At 32.2% G+C, this 21,972-nt stretch overlaps 2 protein-coding genes across 2 annotated transcripts; both read right to left on the bottom strand.

Annotated features, from left to right (window-relative positions):
* Positions 1 to 443: 443 nt before the first annotated feature.
* On the bottom strand, positions 444 to 5,422 carry LOC8287431 (monodehydroascorbate reductase, chloroplastic/mitochondrial). Its single transcript, XM_002509810.4, has 17 exons — positions 5,245 to 5,422; positions 4,994 to 5,162; positions 4,806 to 4,905; positions 4,577 to 4,654; positions 4,290 to 4,361; positions 3,864 to 3,982; positions 3,697 to 3,781; positions 3,353 to 3,442; positions 2,733 to 2,834; positions 2,515 to 2,604; positions 2,316 to 2,396; positions 1,877 to 1,948; positions 1,714 to 1,808; positions 1,459 to 1,547; positions 1,294 to 1,356; positions 1,134 to 1,174; positions 444 to 934 (listed from the first exon to the last, which is right to left on the bottom strand). Exons 1-17 carry the CDS (start codon positions 5,252 to 5,254, stop codon positions 809 to 811), a joined length of 1,482 nt encoding a protein of 493 aa, XP_002509856.1. The 5' UTR covers positions 5,255 to 5,422; the 3' UTR covers positions 444 to 808.
* Positions 5,423 to 12,002: 6,580 nt separating this feature from the next.
* Positions 12,003 to 13,818, bottom strand: LOC8287430 (protein ROH1). Its single transcript, XM_002509809.4, has one exon. The coding sequence runs from the start codon at positions 13,670 to 13,672 to the stop codon at positions 12,494 to 12,496; it is 1,179 nt and encodes a 392-aa protein (XP_002509855.1). The 5' UTR covers positions 13,673 to 13,818; the 3' UTR covers positions 12,003 to 12,493.
* Positions 13,819 to 21,972: the final 8,154 nt, after the last annotated feature.

The raw sequence follows: 21,972 nt of genomic DNA, 5'->3' as shown, positions 1-21,972 counted from the left end.
CTAATTTCCTTTCCGACCAGTCAGTCTAATATTAACCACACATATATATCGACAAGCAAAAGAACAAAATCAGCTATCATTAAGTCCTACTTACTATAAGACATGTAAGAGAAATAAAATCCTCGGGCTGCTTGGCACTTGCTATCTATGATCCATCAGACTCCTATGTTTCTCTTCCTCCCTACAAAGAATTGTATGATCGGCCGACTACCAAATCATGAAATCAACTTGTTCTCTCCACACACACCCTTGCACCATCATTTCATATTTAAACGACTGGAGACGTTCTTTGCTGTCAGTTCTTTATGTTCCTTGTCAAATAATATGAAGATATTCCTTATTCTGTATTATGCACATTTTATTGCTGGAACCAATGAGGAAGAAGACTCTACTTTCTGAGCTAATATTAACAACTTTTGGCTGAGATTTTAAGACTAATCTAATAGGACATCAATAGTCTAGCTAAATTATTTTCTTCTGCAGAATGTAGACATTTAGTGATCAATAGCAATTTATCTGTTGCTATTGAGCTCTCTAACTTACAAAAACCAGCAACATTATATAACAATTTCGCAATGCATCTCTCTCTCTCTCTCTCTCTCTCTCTCTCTATATATATATATATATATATATATATATATATATCTTAAGCATCTTCTGGCTAAATTATTCCACAATAGATGACCAGAGATTTAGACAAAATCAGGTAATGAGTGGCTAGGAAGAATTCGCCCTGCAAGAAAATTATTGAAGAACTAAACTTTTGCAGTATCTGGGAGCATTCTGAAATTGGCCGTGTAATTCTCAACTAAACAGCAGTGTGTAGGGATGCTTGAGCAATTTCTAGCGCCTCCTCAACTGAAGATGCTTTCAGAAGCTTTGATTTATCAACACTAGGCTGGCTCCTTGCGAGTTTAGGAAGGAGTTGAAATTCCTACAACATTGTTTAACAGTTTTACTTTTATAACCTAATGAGAAGAACTATGAAAAACAAAATACCGCAGGATCTTTAGAAAACCACAAACAAACAAAAGCCAGGACAGAAATGAGAGGAGCTTTAAACTGATGCTGGTGACACTTTTAACTTTACACATACGGCAACTACCAAGTCCAAATGGGATTAGAAAGAATACCTCAGCACTTCCACTTTCAAGGAGAATTCCTTTCAATTTACCTAGAGGAAAAGCAACAATTAATTTAAATTATCTCTCTGGGAAAGAAATACACATGGATGTCAGAAGGTGAGATTTATGTGTGCCTGTGAAAGAGAGTAGACCCTCAAATCTATTTTACCAGAATCTATCCAGAAAGTTGCAATCTTAGGATCAAAATTCCCAATCTCAACTGCTTCTCCAACTGGTCAGGTAGACAGTTAACAGTGAGTGACAATAACATACAAAATGTAGAGATTGTAATGCTACACAAGAATATAATAATAACTGGTAACAAGGGTCGTACCATTGTCTCCAAAGAACTGCCACCATATTTTTCTTGGGCTCCCTTCATACTCAAAGACCCTTGAGTAAAAGTATGGGAGATAATCATATCTGAACATCAAGCATTAAATTATTAATATTCTTAACCTTAGGTTATAAAATCGCTTAGCCGTTAATTAATTAAGTAGTAGTGAGGCGGGCATGGTAGCATAGTTGGAGCAATTGGAGCACATTCTAAGCCCAAGAACTGACTCCCATTGAAAGGATTGATACTTACGTGCTAGTCTGAGCACTAAGTAATGCTTTAACACAATGCCGAGCTGATCGACGAGCATGGTCTACATGTTCAACTCTGGCCGTACGGTTATACATCTGCACCCAGTAAACCATGTGTACTATAAGACTATCAAATATATTAGGTTGATCTATGAGATTTATACCTTTAATGGGAACGCTGCAACATCTCCAATTGCGAAAATTCCAGGTTTATTTGTCCTGAACTGACCATCAACCTGAGACACAAATCTGTAAGTATTCAGACACAACATGCATAAATGTTCAAGCAAAAAGGTAGAAACAGTTCCCAAACTAGATGGAAATCCAAATCGGATTATGCTCAATACTTATTAGTTAATGCATTGTTAATTCAACCCTAATATATACAACCAATTCACTGGAATCAACCATATGTTCTATCAGTACCAAAACAGTTAAAATACATGGTGCAGGAATGGAAATTACACAAAATCATGATCCATTAAGACATGATACAGGTTGTCAATTTAAATCTATCTAGAGCAATACACATGAGTACAAAACTGAAAATGCATAGAAGAGTTTTAGTTTAAGACACCAAGACATTTTCAGTATGATGGTAACCTGTATTCCACCAACAGTAGCATTCAACCCCACTTGTTCAAAGGGACTGACAGCTGGCTTTGCCCCAATTCCAATCACTACCTGCAAAAAAAGGGAAAAAAGACCCATTAGTTGCTTCAATCTTTTGACTCAGAGAATTAATAGAACTACATCTAAACTACGAAATGTATAAATATTGTCAAACATTAAGATCTCTAACCGTGTCTGCTTCTATAATAGATCCATCTTCTAGTTTAACAGTAGCTACATGTCCATCTGAACCAGCTTCTAAGTTTTTGATAGAGGCACCCTAGCCAGAAATACAAGAAAATCAAAATGTCTGATGCAGAGTTGTGTTCAAACATTGGTCTGACCTCAAGATAGACCCATGAACATATAGTAAAAACTCACAGAGAGAGAAAGAGATGGAGTGCAAACCTTTAAAAATTTGACACCATTCTCTTTGTATAATTCCTCATACCTCTGGGCAAGTGAAGGAGTAAACAACCTTTGCAAGAGATGCTTCTCTGGAAAAATGATCTATTTCAAAGAATAAAAAAGACACAAGCTCAGAAGATCCAAGACAAGCAAACAAGAGGATATGTACACTGAAGGTCTATTAAGCAGATTTCTCGTCCATATGATAGGGCTTATTCTCCTAGTCAATCGATGAAGCACTATTTCACATTTAGAAAGAAATGAACATCAATTTACTTATTTCCCACGCATCACCTGACAATTCAGTACAAAATTTTAGACGTATTCTATAATATGCCATGAGCGAAGAGAACATTCTGTAGCAGTTCATGTGAAACGCGTATGATATCCACCAAGTGCACATCAGACAAACCAAATAAAAAATAAAAGCAAACTGAAATTGGATAATAAAGTATTCAGAGCAAATTTGGTTCAAAAGTGTAGAGATGGCAGGCATGGTATTCTAAGTAATATGAGTTCATGAATGAACAAAATGTTGAAGTTTCTCTATTGTGAAGAACATCATATTCTTCACTAGTCTCAAGTCCTACAAAAGCTCTAAGATTATTATGAATACATACTGTAGTATCCAGGTTCCAACCAACAGCTGCTGCAGCGACCTCCATGCCAATATAACCTCCACCAACGACAACCACCTTCCTTGCCTTATCCTACAAACAGAAAGGAAATCTCTGTCATGACAAGAAATAAGCAACAAACTCCAAAAACTAAGTAAAATTCAACGAAGAAATGCAGTTCATGAGATGCAAATTCTAGAGTTAGATTGTTCAACTAGAATCAACATTGAAATTCAGGTATATCTATTCATTTATATAAGAAAGAAAAATAATAACGGAAATATAAACTAGAACAGCGTAACAAATTATCATAGCATAACAAATAAATCAGATGCCAGGAAAATTACCAAAGATGATATAAGGGAATCGGCGTCTGCCACATCCCTGATGTAGTGAACACCAGGTAAACTTCCTCCAATTTTCTCTGGAAATCTAAGACCATGCCAATCAAGAAATCAAAATTTCTAAAAGAAAAGAGATCCAATAACCATAGATTAAACAAATGCTAAGCTACCTTGATGCTGTAGATCCTGTGGCAATAATAAGAGTTCCATACTTGAGCAGCTTGCCTGAGTTTGTTCCTAGAGTTTGCTTTTCAATGTCAATACTTGTCACCGGATCTTCATACAACATCTAAACATCAAACACCAAAAACAAAGGTTGTGTTCTTAAATATTGCGTTGCAGATGCTAAAGATAATCAGAACCCCAAATAATGCATGTCAATCCATTGTGCATTGCTTCCCAATTTATTCTCCCCAGCATCTACCTTGTCTGTTTCTTTCTATAATTGTTATACTAACTGATAATAAGAAACTCTTAAACCAAGGAACAAATTAAAGCAAAAACCAGATAAAAAATAAATAAATGAAAAAGACATTATGAAGCTTCTTTAGTGGAAGCAGTCGTTCAAAATAATAAATAAATAAGAAGAGCAGCACCTCTATTCCTTTCTCTTGATACCAATCAGGAGTTTGCCTTTCCCCACCAGATCCAACACAAGTATGAAAACCCTACCACCATAATTCAAAACCAAAAAACATGATATAATAAATGAAGTCAAAATTAACTCTGTCAATTTTGAAAATTGCAGATGTAAGTTTCACTTACAGCAGAAGTTAAGCTGATAATCTCTAATATCAACTCATAAATTAAAATGTATGCTCAAAAAATCCCAAAATGAAAAAAGAAAGAAAACCTAGATAAAGAATCATAACATAACACTTACAGGCAAACGAGCTGGCTTCTTATCTAGTGGAAACAAATAGGCTTTAGTCAAAGCTGGTCTCTCATATGGTGCATGTGGCTACAAATAACATTTAAGAAAAATACAACCGAAATTTAAACATTACAAACTAAAATATAACATTGAAACCTAAAAAATCCAGCATTCAACATTTTAACAGTTAATTAACAAATTAAGAGATCGATAAATAAATAAATATATAAAAATGGACCTCCTTAGTAACAATACAAAGCCTTCCATCTGCCATTCCATGTTCGACAAATGTCCGTGCAGCATATCCGGCAGCATTCCCGCCACCAACGATCACAAACCTTCACCAATTTTTAAAAAATATATACATATAAATATTAAGTAAAAATAAAATAAAAATTGTATGGAGTAATCAAGCGAGAAACGGACTCGCGATTCTCATTAGAGAAGGCGGAAACGACGTAGTTACGGTGTACGATCCGGTAAGCGATGGGAGGAGTGTGGAAGGTTCGATTAAGAGAAGAAGAGTGTGGACACCAGAGAGATAGACCGTGCTTAAGAGGAAGTGAATTTGATATCGTCGCCATTAATTTCCGTACTGTAAAGATAGATCACGAGTTTAGGCTTACAGATTTAGTCAAGTAAAGCAGCTAAATAGAGAGAGAGAGAGCGAGCTGAACCTGGAGACATTAGGCTTTTTCTTTTATAATATAAGTAGGTGGTTTTAAAAAACTAATCATGGAGTTGGCTCTAGAAAAGGGCCAAAGGTCATGGTCATGGGCATGGCGTCAAAATATTTGAATAAAGTGTAGTGTAGTGAAAGTGCATCTGTTTGGATGCAATTGGTTTAGGTTAACAGAGCTGTTCTGGTAATGGCGTTAACCAGATGTTTCAGTTTCAGTATTCGAGGCCGTTAGCATAATTCCGTTCAACCGCTATGGTTCGGTAAAACGCTATCGTTTTAAATTGCATGGGCTCTAGGGCCCTAGCATTTATTCGAATCTTGTTTCAGGCGCATCATGTTTCTGCCATCAGTTCTAAGCTTTCTCGTAAAAGCAAAATCCATATTTGGGCCCCTAAAATTTGCCAGGTATTTCGCCTTGCACATATCTATATTACGGCTAATTTGTCCAGCTAATCAATTTAATTTCAAGATTTTAATTTGAATTAATTTGGTGACAAGCGTACATAAAATTATTTCAATTTAGTCTCAATGTTCAAATTCCGACAACCGGTAGTGACATGGCATGCTGAGTAGAAATATTCAAGGTGTTTTGCCCGCTCAGCGTGTGCCACGTCAATTAATGAAGATGACTCACCAAATTTCCAAATTAAATCCCAATTCCCTTAATTTTCTCCTAATTCTATTCCCCTCTCCTCTCCTTTTCCCTGTAACTCTCGTAACTCATGTTACCCCCACTGTCACAGCATTCTCGCATTTGAAAATCTGTCCTTCTTTTTAGTTTGTTGTCGATTGTTTCACATTGCAGAGTGCGTTTTATATTATACATTGTTGATCGCATCGTACAATATCTTTTGAATGGAGATGAAGGGAAGAAAGCAAAAGGCAACCCGTATACTGTAAGTCATATAACTTGCATTTTATATTTTAGTTTAGCTTCAGTTAAAATAATGGTAACTTGCATTTTGTTTTTGTGCTCTTTATGTTGCATGTTGATGGTTGTGCTTGATTTTTGGTAACTTGCAAAGGATGATCTTCTGTTCTGTGTTTTGTTGTGGTATTTGGTGTTTTGAAACCCTAGCTTAGTGTTTGCATTGAGTGACTGTAATATAGAGAAAATTGATTTGTTTTATCTATTTTACCATATGCAGTGCCTCATACAAAGTACTTCAGTATAAAATGGCATTGTTTTGGGGTAGATGGTAGGGGTAGGCCAGAAATTAGAGATGTTGGGAGCATAGATTTTTATTCTGCTGATATGATGTCAAGATTAGAGATAGATGCAATGGCTAGAGAATTGGGTCTGGTACCTGTATCATTTTCTATATTTTGGAAGCATCCAAAGAAAAGTGACACAAATAGTTTGAGAAATTTAGATAATGACAGTGATAGTATTGAGATATCTTTAAGTGTTGATGAGTCAAGAGTGATTCATGTTTATGCTAGGGATAAGGTAAATATGCAACAAGATCATTTAGAACCAACTGAGAATGTTGTGCATGCTGATAATATTGAATCATCTCAGGAAGTAAGAATGCTAAGTAGTGATGACACTAGCTTAGAAGAGGTACAGATTGAACAGGATGGTCATGGGGATGATGATAGTGAGGAGTTTGAAAGTGAGGCTGATGAGGAGGACCCTGAATTTGTTGATTCTGATTATGACTTGCATGATGAAGCTGAAGATGAATTATTTGTTGATATGGAGTTAAAAAGGGATAGAACAAGGGTTAATGAAGAAATAATTGGTGGTGAGGGTTCAGATGAGACTGTTTATGCACCAAGTGATGAGCTTAGATCATGCTCCTTATCTGATGAAAGTGATATTAATTCAAGGAAGACAAAATGGCCAATTTTTAATGAGGAGACAGATATGGCCAACCCTAATTTGAAGATAAGCATGTTGTTTAGTACTTTTAGGTAATTTAAAGATGTAGTGAAGAACTACTTAATAAGGAGCAGGAATCAATTTATTTTTGGTCCAAATACAAAAATAAAATGTAAAGCAAAATGCAAAAAAGGATGTGGATTTTTTATTTGGGCTTACTTGAAGACAGATAATAAGAACACTGTGCAAATCAAGTTTGCAAAGTTTGATCACAGTTGCACTAAAAAGCATTATAACATACATGTTAATGCTAACCACATTTCCATGAAGCTTCTGTGCATTAAGTTTCTTTAAAACATAATGAACAATATTATTTTTGTATTTTACTAGGTAAAAAGAAGAGCAAACCAGATAGACAGTAGCTGCAACCAAGAAGTTCCTCATGATAAGATTGATCAACTCCATAATGACCAACTCCCTAATGACCCCACTGACCAACTCCCCAATGCCCAATACTTAGAAAATGATCCAATTGGGACTACACAAGTAATAAGTTTATTTACTTAATTAAATGTATTTGTAATAACCTAATGTACATTTACTTTAACTTATGTAGGTGCAAAATGTAACTCATTCACTGTCAAGCCAAACTGAGTTTGACATACCTGGTCATCTAGTGGATCTAAATGACTTTAATCTTCATTGGACAAGTTTGTCCCAAACTGTTGCAGAAACACAAAGACCTCATCAAAATACAATAAGCATCAATGAGTTGCTAATTGATATTCCAACTCAATCAAGTGGCCTGAATGAAGACTAGCAGCAGAGTAATATGAAGACAGTTAAGAAGAAGGGCAAGGGCAAGACAGTGAAGAACAAGGGCAATAAGCCATTTCTGCCTCCTAGATCTGCATCTCTTTCCACAGCATCAAAGAAAGCTTCTGGATCTAATCCTACTCCAAATGAAAGTTTGGGAAAGGGGAAAGATAAGGTGCAAGTAACAACTCAGAAGGCTAAGAGGAAAGGAAATGTTGAGACTGCAACCTCAAACAAGAAGAAGCCTTAGATGCCTCCAGGTCTTGGAGACAACAGTAAGCCTTAGCTAGGCATTATGATTGTTTAATACATTAGGAACTTGTTTATGTGTAGGAACTTTTATTTTTTTATTTTTTGGACTAAAAATGCTTTTGTAGTCCTCTAAGACAGATTTCACATGCTTGTTTATTGTACTCAGTGTCAAAACTGTTTTTTTATCAGGACCACCGAATCATTTAATTATTTTGTCATGTTCTTGTGTTCCACACTTAATACAAGTTGTTATTTTGTAATTACTTAAAGTGCAATACTTAATACTTTTGCAACAATACCACTTCAGCCTTTGTATTTTAAGAATTATTTACATATATAAATAGAAATAAATATTTCTTTTATTGATTTAATAGCAGGTACTACAATAAAAAATCATTGTAGTTATACACTACAATTGTGAAAGAGGTGCTACAAAACAAACTACCAACACTAACAATACCTCTCCTATACACAAACAGCTAACAAAAGGTGTTATAACACTAACAAAAGGTGCTACAACATTAACAAAAGGTGCTACAACACCAACACTAACAATTGAGTCGGTATACACAAACATCTTACAAAAAAAAAAATACCAACTGCAACAAACAATCCAATCTCTCCTATCCATAAGACAGATTTTTGCTAACTCCTCTATCGTTGTCTCCAGTTGAGGCTTTTAGTTTAATGAAAGTATACAACCACAAAACAACTTCAACTACAAAGTATACATCCTTCTTCAACTGCAAAACAGAACTGTACCAACTTTAACTCTACAACCAACAATCCAAGTTTGTCTAAGCTTGAATTCAGTCGGCTCAACTATGCTAATTCAGTCACAACTCTAAGCCTACAACCACAAAACTAAAGATTCATCACACATTCATAGCAGAAGAAAACGCAAATTGATAGAAAACTCTTAACAACAGAAGGACATCCTTTGCAACTAACATACAGAATGGAAGAACAAAATACAACTTACCAATATTTTAACCGAAGCTAAACTGCCACACTTTGTTAAGGCTTCTGACGAAGCTAAGCAGGTGGAGAATCCATGGAAAAAGCTTATGTGGTAACGAACAATCGAGAACGAACTAAACATAGGATAAATTTTCAGTTATTCAAAAAAGGACAGATTTTTGAATACGAGAATGCTATGACAGTGGGGGTAACATGAGTTACGGGGGTAACATGAGTTACGGGAGTTACGGGGAATAGGATATGAGAGGGGAATAGAAGAGAGAGGAATAAAATTAGGGTTTAATTAGGAGAAATTGGGAGAAAATTAGGGGAATTGGGATTTAATTTGGGGATTTACTGAGTCAACTTCATTAATTGACGTGGCACATGCTGAGCGGGCAAAACACCCGAAATATTCCTATTCAGCATGCCACGCTACCACCGTTGTCGGAATTTGAACATTGGAAATAAATTGAAATAGTTTTATGTATGTTTGTCACCAAATTGATTCAAATTAAAGTCTTGGTATCAAATTAATATATAGTGTCAATGATTGGTACCAGCTGGGTAAATTACCCCTATATTACACTAGTACTTCTGGGTATTTGAAATTATTTTCTTTTATTTGTCAATTTATAATTTTTATATTAAAAGGTAAGATTTTCATTAAAAAATGGAAAACAAAGTTGATTAAATGCATCTTTCAAAAAAAGAAGGTTGATTCTCTTAATTTTTTATTTAATATATTAATTGTTCTCATATAATTTTTTATTTTCTGCATTGTACAAATGACAATTAAAGAACTAAATTATTAAAAAAATATATGATTTAATTTTAGATTTTTTATCAAAATTATAACGCTAGTATTTAACAAAATTAATAATAAAAATTAAAATTATTTTATTTCAATAATTTAAAATTAGATTATATAAAATTTTCATATATTATTTATATGAGAATATTAAAATCCTATTACAATTAAATTATGCCAAAACTATAACAAATATAAAAATATTAGTTAATTATTATTGTTAGAATAAAATCTTATCTTAATTTAATAAAAAAAAATAAACATATAAGACTGCATCATCTTCTTAAGCTCATGAAGGCACACAAAGTGATATATATATATATATATATATGCAATCTTAAAATAATTTTGAAAAAAGAAAAATCATTTTATAAATTTATTCCAGAATTGAAAGTGATAGAAATTTGTCGATTCGATTTTAAATTCACTACAAATTACCTAACAACTATTCAATTTGGACTCTCGAAAATCAAATTGGCAAACTAGGAAATGAACAGAAGCAGTTATAGCTTTCTTTACAAAATGTTTATACTTATAATCCCTTTCGTTGTGGGACACATCCTTTTCCTTTCTGACTTTCTTCCTTTTTATGTAGAATTGACGAAGAGCACCATGAATAGACTAGATTCAAAACTTACAAGAAGGATAGCTTATTCCACGTGCAGGACTATATTTGTGCATTAGGACTTTTCTGGATTCACATGTAATCACAAATTATTAGCATCTAATTGTAACTTGTAGTTATACTAACATAGATGTATGCAATGCTTTAAGATATACAATATATAAAGAAAAACCCATTTGCCAACTATAGTAATATAGTTGTTTATATTCGAATTCAGGTAAAACCGTTGAAGCAGAATCAATTTATTTTTGAACAAGGACACATATATATATACCCAACTGTAGCATGGGGAAATAATGAATGGTTAATGACACAAATATGATTGAAATCAAAGGACAAACACATGGGTTTGCTTACAGGCAGGTCTGTATATGATTTTTCGCTTTCTTATCTTTAGATAGGTGCGGATTATTGGCCATAGCTTATGTTGTTGCGATGTACTCATAGACACGGAGTGGGACTAATAAAAACGCGTTGTGCCAAAATGGAGCAGTGTACAAATAAATATAGGTGGGAGGATTACTTCCACAAACATTTTGTCTCCTATTTAGATCATTTTTAGAGAGCAAAACATATCTTAAAAATTCACAGGGAAAGTATATAAATGTTTGATTCCTCTTCTTTTATCATTTCGTTCAATCTATTTTTATCGGGGCATTTATTTAATACACAAATTTGCACATACAATTGCTTGGTAAAAGATTTTCTTCATCAGATTTTCATAAATACGTGCCTATATTATGCTGTGGTGGTCAGAAACTTGTGTGGAAAACATGCACCTGTCCATCAGATTGTTTTCCTTCTAATTTTGTCAAACTTTTCCCATTGGTTAATGTCTATTGACAAAGAAGCGAAATTGTATTAAAAATGGGAAGCTGACATTAGAAACGCTTATTTGATAAGGATTCTTTCTCTTTCATTAGGTAATTTAATGGCAAATTGGCAGCGCTAATCAGCTTTCTTAAGGGGTGGGGTTTACAGCGTAAAATGGAAAGTACAGGATTGGAAAGGTGATTACATTTGCAATAAGCAATTTTATGCATGATGAATTCCCCACTATCTATCTATCAAGAAGCTTATCAAGACCTTTTTTTTACTCTAGATATGAACTGATACCTTGTTCTGCAATTAAAAGGTCAAATACTTTTACAGATAGCCTAGAGCAAATTCAATTTCTTCGTTCCTATACGTTATTTCTGCCTAAGAATTTTTGAAAAAAGCAAGCCTGACTTTACTATAAAGATGAATTAATATTTTGCTCTCAGAAAAAGCAAAACGTTTTTTTAAAAAATATATAATTAACTCAAGTATAATTTTCACAATTAATGTGGCATCCCAAAGGACCAGCTCACTTCCCAGTTTATCATTTATGTAAGAACCTGCTAACTTATATAACAAATAAATTCTTTTGTTGACAATAAAATCTTTTATTAGTGGCCTTGACATCATCGTAACTTCGTAAGATAGCCTAAGAAAACTCAATTCCTTCATTCAATATAAGATAACTACATTCAAATTCAGAGCAAAAACAAATAAAAAAAAAACTCTGACAATCCCTTTAAAGTACAAAAGGACCACAATTAGGTGTTTACATTTCTCTTGAACAAAAAGATTATGCACACTATACAAGATAGGAACCTAGGTCATGAAAAAACAGCAAAACAAAGGAAAGAAGAAGAAGAAGAATAGAGTACATTTCACGTCTAGAAATGCATCATTTGCCACAAAAGCTTGTTGGTTGAAGCAATATATCTATTAAACATCAAAGAGGAAAATAAAAGAAAAGAAAAGAAAAAACTCTGTATGGAGATCCACGTCTTTTAGGTTCAGCATTTACATGTTCACATACCAATGAACAATTTCGAACCCCCCAAAATCTCAAGATTCAAGATTACTACTTTGCACAAAAATTAGAGCAATTTAGCAAATGTTATATATGATTTCCTAACCTCAGTTTATATTATAGGTTGAGAAACTTTGCCAGCATGATCCAACAATTCAAGAACCTCAGTTCTGCTCCTGACAATCCTATGAAACACTTCTCTAATTTGCATCTGCAAAGGCACCAGCCCTTCTTCCATTCTCCGGCATATCTCCGCCATCTCCGCCACCTGAGCGGTCATTTCCTCCATCTTCTCAGTCTCCACAGGAAACTGAAACCCATCAGCAAATTCAATCAAACTCTGACTCAATTTCTCCATCCTCTGCATCTCTTCAAGCAACCCAGCAGACCCTTTTTTCTCTTTCTTTTTCCACTCCTCACCAATCTTTTCTTGCAACCCAATCATACTATGTGCCCATGCCAATTGTCGCGGAATAGGAAAATGTGTCGCCAATCCACTCCTTTCTTGACATGGCACTGCTGCCACTAGAGCCCACATAACAAAAACCATAACCGAACTCATCACGTAAACAGGTGAAGCCAGTCCTGTTGGTTCTCCACCACGAGGTGCCACAAGATTAGAACACATAGCTTGAATCTGTTTCGAAGCGGACCAATTTTTGGCGACAATCATTGACAAAGACCTAAAATTCCCAGCAACTCGTTCTTTACTCGAATTGCTATTTCCTCTTCTACCAAAAGACCATGTTCTTTCAGTCCCCTTAAAATGGTTGTTTTCTTTATCATCAAACGTCATAGCAGCCAGCAAAGAACTCAAAGCCTTTCTTGCTCGCTTAACTTGACCATCACCCAATGGTTTCTGTTCGAAAGCAGAAACAGCAATTTCAGCAAATTTTTGACATTGACGAACAGAATCAAGACCGCTAGAAACAGCATTACAGATATCCAGAGCTTTAACAGCACGTTCTAATAGCTCAGGAATTAAACGATCGAGTGGTGGTTTAGTAATCTGGGATGGGTCGCGACCCATGATTAAAACAGCCTTGAATTCAGCTTCACAGCACAAGAAAACATCAACAAGTTTTCTCAACCAAGAAATGGATAGCAGAGGCTCGCTATAAGCAACATCTTCTGGTGGAGAAATTAAATCTGAAAAACGATCAGATACGTGCCTCTGGAAAAGTTCAAGGTCTTCTAGTTCTTGCTCATGATTGCCGTCCATGGAGATAACCTGATTCCGGCGGATGCTAATTCTGCCAAGAAACGAAGGTTGGTACTCTGTTGCAGGCATTTTGATGGTACAAGGATTTCTACTTTTTAGTTTCTCGAAATCAAGAATCGAAGAGAGTGATTAAAATGTCAGAAAGGAAAAAAAGAAAGAAAGAAAGAAGTCATAAAAAAAGAAAAGAAAAAGGATAGGTCTAAAGATGGAGAGACTGTTAAAGGGGATTTATATATATATACGAGCGAAATACATGGTTTATTGTGGCTTTTTGCTGGACGAGACCGGTTCTTCTCCTTTCTTCGGGACGCTGACTCGGCTTTGGGAATTTATTTTGTTCCTGTGTTGCCCATCCTGGATTTATATATTCACGAAATTCATGGCGAAAATGTTTAGCGATTTCTATTTTTATAATATTCGTGACAACTCTACTAATTTTGATTTTTCGAAAACATCATTTATTTCTGAGTAACCATATAATGATAAATCACGTTAAATGCGACCATAAGTTTATATCAATTGTTACTTTGTTTGGCTACAAATGAGGAGCAATACTTGAAATTGCTCCAATTTCTTCAATTAAGGACAAATTTCTAGATTAGTTTTATCTACTATATAATTAATATATATATCAATAAAAATAAATCTCATCAATTAATTATGTCATTTAATAATAATAATAATAATTGATATATATTTTTAACAGCGTAACAAAAATTATGATATTATCATAAATAAAACTTTAAGTAAATTTTAATAAATTAAACATGAATTCAAATGTAGGTAAAAGTATTTGTAAATATGCACCATGGAAAATATACACACTTTGTATGACATTTCATCTTTTATAATCAGATGTTCTTAATATGAATAATTTAATAATTAGAAGTCATTTATATTTGATATAATTTTTTGGTCAATTCAGTTTTGTAATTCTCTATTTAAATAAAAATATATTACTTTTAAAAGAAAGAATATCAATAAATGCAACATTTTTCAAATTAATATTATGAATAAAAAAATATAAATACTGATAAATTTTATATACTCTTAATTGTTAAATAATCAATTTAGATTAAATTGATTTATATTATTTTATTTATAGAATCTTTCAACAAATTAAGTTTAATTATTTTTCATCAGTATTCATCAATATTGGCAGAAATTTATTATTTTATAATGAGTATAAAAAAATTAATACTTCATTGAATTTTTATTCAGTTTTCTTCCTTTTCAGAGTTACATAACACTCGATTATTTAGAATGGCATTTTAGTAATATGATATTAAAAACAAGGGCATAATTCGAAAAGTCTATTTAACTTGCTGTGTCAGATATATAGCTTCTTATTTATAGCAGAGTAGGCCGCGTCTTTACGCGCCAGGTATACAAATTTAGTCCGGTCGAAATGTCAGAGAAACGAATAACTAACAATAATTTAATAAAACAAGCAAACGCTATTAAGAAAATTAAAAAGACAAAAAAAAAAACAAAAGAAGAAGAAGAAATTATTGAATAAAAAAAAAAAAAAAGGTTAAAAAAGCCTTCTTTGACTAAGTCACAGTCTCACATCATCATATTATATATGATTCCTCTCTCTTCGATTCCCTACTACGCGACCGCACGATTACTTGTGATCCACCCTCGTCGCCGGCCGTCCACCTGATCTTCTTTTTCTTTTTCTTTTTTTAACTTTGTTTGTCATCATGATGGACCCTACAATATCTAGACTTTACTTTAGGAGTCACGTTCACCTAATTGAGAGTAAATAAAGTAAAAATGGGCCACACTGACCTCACTTATACTTGCCTAACCTAATGGTAACCACACAGATTAAGGTCACTGTGCCTCCTTCACTTGTTTACTAGTTCATTATTTGGGATTTTGTGGGATTTGCAGGCTTCAATGTTTCAAATCATATGGAGAAAACAGGAGAAAAATAAATGAAAAACAGGACGACAAATAATTATATCTATGTAATTCCATGTCCCTAATCTGTAGGCACAGCGATTTTTTCTTTACAACCTCTTGACCTAATGAATTTGTATAATTGTATGTATATACATAAAAGATTATTGTTTTTATGAAAATTAACTTCATTAGTGAAATTTAAGAATCTTTTATTTTGATATATATTGAATGATAAGAACATTTCAAAATTTCATAAACTTCACTTGTCAAAAGAAAATTAATCAAACAATAATTTATTGCCAAAATTGTAATATGAATTGCACTATAACCCATTTGAATTGGTGGTGCATTAAGGATTGCTGTGAAAAATTAATGTAATTACTTATCAATTACAAAAATGATTATCCACTAGTACAATGAATTTTTGCACAAGGTGGTGTCATCAAAGATAATGGATTTGATATTAAATGGTGTTTATATTGGTCACACTATATTGCTATGACCACCTGGATTGACTGTGAATTATAATAAAACCTAAAAAAGAGACCAGTATTCTCCAATTAGATATGAAGATTCATGGCCATAGTTGACAAGTTTCTAATAAAATTAAGTTCGCCTAAAACTAAAACATAATCCACACTTGGCAATTAACTATTCTTATACATGCAAGAGGATCTAGCTGGCTTTTACTTGAAATAGTTATATTTTATAATAGAGCTAACAATTTTTGTTATGTAGTACACAGGCAATTTGGCATCTAACGCTATATTTTAGTTGATGACTTAATGTGTACATTGCATAAACTGTCGTTATATTAGTGTCTTTTATTTGATTGTGTTTAGGTTTATTTTAGTTTGTTTCTGATGCCAGAGAGATGTATCTGTTCATCATGCCACATAACACAATGATACTATCATTACCGTTAATTGTGGGAAGAAGAGAGTAGAAATAAATATAAAGTGATTAAGACACGAAAGAGGGGATGGACTTGTGTCATCCTCAATAAATTTGTCTCTTCTGTTTTCTCAAAAAAATGGTGCACATGGACATATGTGGTAACGATACCTAGCCGACCATGGGCGAAGTTCTAAGGTAATTAAATTAAATTAAAGTTTTGAACTTTGTAAAGCCACTTTAGTCTTAGGGGAAGATGATGGGCAGTGGGTTTCTTTAATCCTTATTACTATTTTTTTTAGTTAATTGCCGTTGTTATCGTTAGTTACAGTTGAAGAGGCCCCTACCACGTGTAATGATTGCGTGGTGTAAGACCCACCTAGTACCAATTAGCCTGACCTCATCAGATTGAGGGGATGGCCAGACGTTTCGTGGCCAATGAGACTATCTGATTGGATATTCATTATAATTGAACCAAAATCTCGAGTGGCAATCTAGGCCGCGTTATAAGTGGCTTGCCTTATCTTCAGCCCAAACCAACTTCATATGAAGATCGCAATGTAATATAATCTTTTTCTGTTTGGGCCTTCAATAGATGAGTGAGGTTCAAATGCTGTCCGCTTCTAATGTAAAAGCACTAGCAGTTTCTTTAAAGTAAAATATATCATTTAAAAACATAATCAGAAAAGGTATATAAATATTTATTAAATTTTATACTTTATTTTATTTTATCATAAAATCTTAATTTATTTTATTCAATTATTAATTTTAGTTGAGTCACAATGGTCGTTCACTCGTTCATTACATAATTCTTCTTCTTATTTTAATTATAAATAACAACACAAAATAAATTTATATAAGAAATCTATTAGAGTTTTCAATATTTTATAATTATATATTATATTTTATAAGATTTTTAAAGTACATTTTTTATGAATTCTCTAATATTTTAAAATTTTTAATGCTGTGAATATAAAAATTATTTAAAAATATTAATTAAATTCTTTATATATAAAAGTTGCAAATATTGATATTTCTATTTTTATATTAGAGATTATTATATAATTAAGTACAACATTACCAATATGTTTAATATACTATTTTTAAAATAGAAAATATCATTTATTTAAAAGAGTAATTTATTAATTAATAAAATAATAATATAACAAATTAAAGATTACACATTAGCGTGATGTTTGTGTGTCAAAAATAAATATATAAATCTAAAAAATTACTATGTGTTTCGATAAGTATACATATAAAAATGTTTGGACATAAATATTACTCGTAATAAATAGCCAACACAAAATAAATAATTAAAAAATAAAAATATTTCAATTTCTCATGCACAATGTGACTAAATTATTATAGCCAAAACTAAATTGAATAACCGATTTTATAATTAAAAATAAAAATACATACAAAAGTTTAAGAACAACCTATCTCATAATCACAATAATTGCCATGTAGATTCACATTTAGATCCGACCAAAAAGATCACTATAAATATAGATTACTATCCAACATTGGCTAAGCAATTTGGAGAATCTATCATTTTGCTTCATATATGCTTTCTCACCGAACATTTTGTCATTGTTATCCATGGGTTTCGAATTTCGATTATATTTTTGAAAGATACACCCAAAGGTTTCATGGACTCTGGGAATTTTATGTGAAGTTTTTGTTGGAATTGCACGCAATTAAATAAGCTAATAGAATATTGATGTCGGAGGAAAGAAAGGAAACGGTATTAAATATTGAAGTTTATTTAATTGGAATCACCATTGTTTTGCTATTTGTAGTAGGGTAATGGTGGGGTGGGGTCTGCAGACAAAGAGAAACTTGAAGCTATAATTCTAAATAAGGGAAAACGACCCAAGTGAGAGGATTCATTAGTAAAGAGGAGGAAGAAGATGAACACGATATGGATGAAGAAAGGGTCCATAAGAAGATTCATGGTGGGGCATGACGGGCCAAATCCCTTAATGAAATTCTATAAAATCAATTACAACCAACTTATCAAACTTAATACAATTATTTATACTAGAGAATGAGAAAAAGAAAAAGAAAATATTTATAGAAATAAAACATTTCTTATTATATGATTTATAATTACAACTCATGACTCATTGAGTTTATTAATAAAAATGAACACGAAAATATGAAAGAAAAAAAGACTGTAGTAAATATAATAGAGAGAAAGAAAGAAAGGGAATAGAGAAGCATAAGAAGCACATTTAGGCAAAAGAGCTTATTATAATAAGGTAAAGATATCCCATCGATGATTAATAACTTAACCAACCATGCTTTTAAAAGGCAAAGTCCCATATTTTATCTCACTAATCCCTTGTGCTGAAAAATCCCCAAATTTTAAATGGTAGGCCCATCGCCACTCCATTACTCCTCCTTAAAGCTAAGTATAATCATTCAATATCCCCTTCTCTTAAAGGTCTTTTTTAAAAATGATTTGTACATTACTTTCAAAGGTTTAGCTTGCGATCCATCCAAGCAAAAGTCACTTCTTATTTTTATTTTTATTTTCTTCACATCAAATATGGTAGATGATTTAAATCAATCAACAGAAACCTTTCATTTTCGATCTCTACACAACCCTTTCTCTCTATTTCTTCATATATTTATTTTATTTTTATTCATCTACGTATAAAACGTTTAAAACACCACAATCAAAGCCCATATAATTCTTTTATACCTAATTTAAACTTTGTTGTGTTGGGGTTCTATAACTAATTCATTAACATGTCTCACTAGATAAAGACCTTTGTTTCTATAGCACGCTTGTGTATATGAATTTATTTGTAGTGGACTGACTATATAGTATTGTACACTTCATGTATAATTATATTATATATGGCTTTCTATGAACGTGCTATACCGTATTTGGCATAATCAATAAACAAATCGTTTTCACTTTTCCAAAAACTGTCAAGGTATTGTCGATGATTTTGAGAAAAAAATAACACAAAGTGAAAGTAAGAGCGACATATATGCTCTTCTATTTCCATCCTATTAACACATGTTTTCTACTTTATTTTAGAAAATTAACTCTTATCTATTTACAGGGTATCACACTCGATCAATGAATAGCAATACAAATAAATGTTATTATTATTAAGTCTGTTTAAGTATAAATAGAGAAAACAGGAATAGAAACCTTAAAAATAATTAAGCCTATTTCTTTTTGGAAAATTGGTAATTACAATTCACTAAATTCAAGACGAAAGGAAAAACTAAAAAGCAAAGATTAAAGTCAATAAACAAGAAGAATATTAGAAGGCCGCAGATACACTGTGGCTGCAGTTTTTGCTAACCAATTTTCCAGAACTATATAATCCCCAGAATGTCACAAATGGAATTTCAGAAACTCATGATTAATTTGTAAGATACCCATGGCAATGGCCATGGCTAATGGGTCTCATCAAGAAGTTGTTGTAGAATCAACAACCAATTGGATTTGGTGACGTTAACCATGCTACGTACAGACGTTAATCCTACACAATTATAGTATAATATTTCTTGTTAATTAAGCAAAGACAAAAATTAGTCAAACTAATTAAAAGTGTATTAGACTCGAACTGTGTAACGTTTAAATCAGAAGTCCTTCTCAATGTCTTTCTTTTTCTTCTTTTATTTTTATTTTTCGTATTTATCAGAGAAAAGCCTTGAAATCATTAATTCTTTAATTAGCAACTAGGAACTGAAATGATATGCTATATTCACTGTCGAGTATATATATATAATATATGATTTGATTTCGTGGGGAAACCGTCACTGCAAATATTATTGCTGAACTAATTACAAAAATTAGAAACGAGGTCTTTTCTTTGAATAGTTGATTATGAATAATATTATAAGTAACTATTAAGAAAAATCAATATTAAGTGATTTCATTATCACCAGGTCTCTACATGTCCTCTAACTAATTAAGAAGTTTGTGGTTATAATCATTCCTTGTGTTAAAAACATCGGTACTCTTGATGATAAACGGTTCTTAGGCTTTTTATAAAAGCCTAAAATTAAAAAAAAAATTCCTCGTATTAATTATAGTCCAGTGCAAGTAATTATAATAATAATAATAATTAGTACATTTTTAACCCTTTACAATTTACCTAAGAGAATCCTAAAATTAATCAAATTATCATACATAGTGCAGAATCCAGCATCAATTTCACATAAGTTAATTCAATGGTAAAATGTCTCATTAACAATAATAATAATAAAAAACCTTATCATGGAGTATAATAAAAATATATATATGAAAAGTAGATTTGGATTATGGATCTAAAATGCAAGTATGCTGTCACTTGGAGATGTCATATTTGACAATTGAAACTATCAGTAAAGGAAATCAAGAAACTTTTTTTTTTTTTTTTTTTTATCATGAAGTATGATTTGTATTCTGTTATGTTCTTTTTCTTTTTCCCTTTCTATAATTAAAAGAAAGACAGGAAATAAAAAAATTGCACTTCTTTATATACAGGCACAATATTATAACATTATGCTATTCTAATTATAATATAGTTGATATGATAAGAAACTTAGAAGCATTACAGGAAATATGATGATATAGATAGTAATTAAATATCATACTTTGTTTTATTTTACTCAGTCAATTTTAAATTTTTTGATTAGTCAACGTTAAGTTTACTTACAATTTAATCATATATCATTAATCAAAAATTGATATGTTATTTTTCTCTCCCTTAAATTATTTTTTTCTCATTAGTAATATATTAATATTTCATTCACAAAATAACTAAATTTTGAGATACAATAAAAGTTAAATGATTAAAATAAAATAAATTAAAATTCTATTATAAAAATAAAATTTAGTGCAAAGTTAGGTGCTTATTTATATCATTATTTTAAAACATTACATTAGAATTCATCTTGTAATTGAGTCATCAAAATTTAGATTTTTTTTTTCAATTTATTTAAGTTAATAAATATTCTTTTTTGTCTTTACAAAGAAAGGAAATTCATTGAGAATATCATCCAACACAAGAGGACCAATATGAAGAGAAATTTCTCCCATCAGCACTTGTGTGACAACCTGGCCTAGAAAAGCAGTCTGACGAGGGCAGGATGTGAACACCAGAGCAATAATAGGATGTCTGAACAAGTTTCTGGCAGAATTTTAGAATGACAAGACTCTAAGATACGAGGTACATGAATGAATCAAATTGCATATTGAAATGGGGCAAGGAATGTTTGATAACATATATGTAAAGAGTTGGAACTAATCACATGAAACGCCTTTTGGTTGTTTGGCTGTAGAGTTGCAGGAACTCCAAAGTTAAACGTGTTTGGTTCAGAGAAATTTCAGGATAGAAAACCTTCTGGGAAGTTCTCGAACCCGCAAAAGAGACAAAACCGTGAGCCTAATGAAGGCCAAGACAAACAATATTTTATGTGATTCGGTCTCAAGTCGTTACAACTTGGACCTCAACTAAAGATAGTGCCCATTGTGCAAAAGCATTGGCAACTCTATTACAAGATGTATTTGCATAACAGAAAAAACCTCAACTAAAGAGAGTGCCCATTGT

The sequence above is a fragment of the Ricinus communis genome, chromosome 5 (assembly GCF_019578655.1).
Source record: "Ricinus communis isolate WT05 ecotype wild-type chromosome 5, ASM1957865v1, whole genome shotgun sequence".
NCBI classification, from domain to species: domain Eukaryota; kingdom Viridiplantae; phylum Streptophyta; class Magnoliopsida; order Malpighiales; family Euphorbiaceae; genus Ricinus; species Ricinus communis.
The sequence above is the reverse complement of the archived record's forward strand: the minus strand, read 5'-3'. Positions and strand labels throughout refer to the sequence as shown.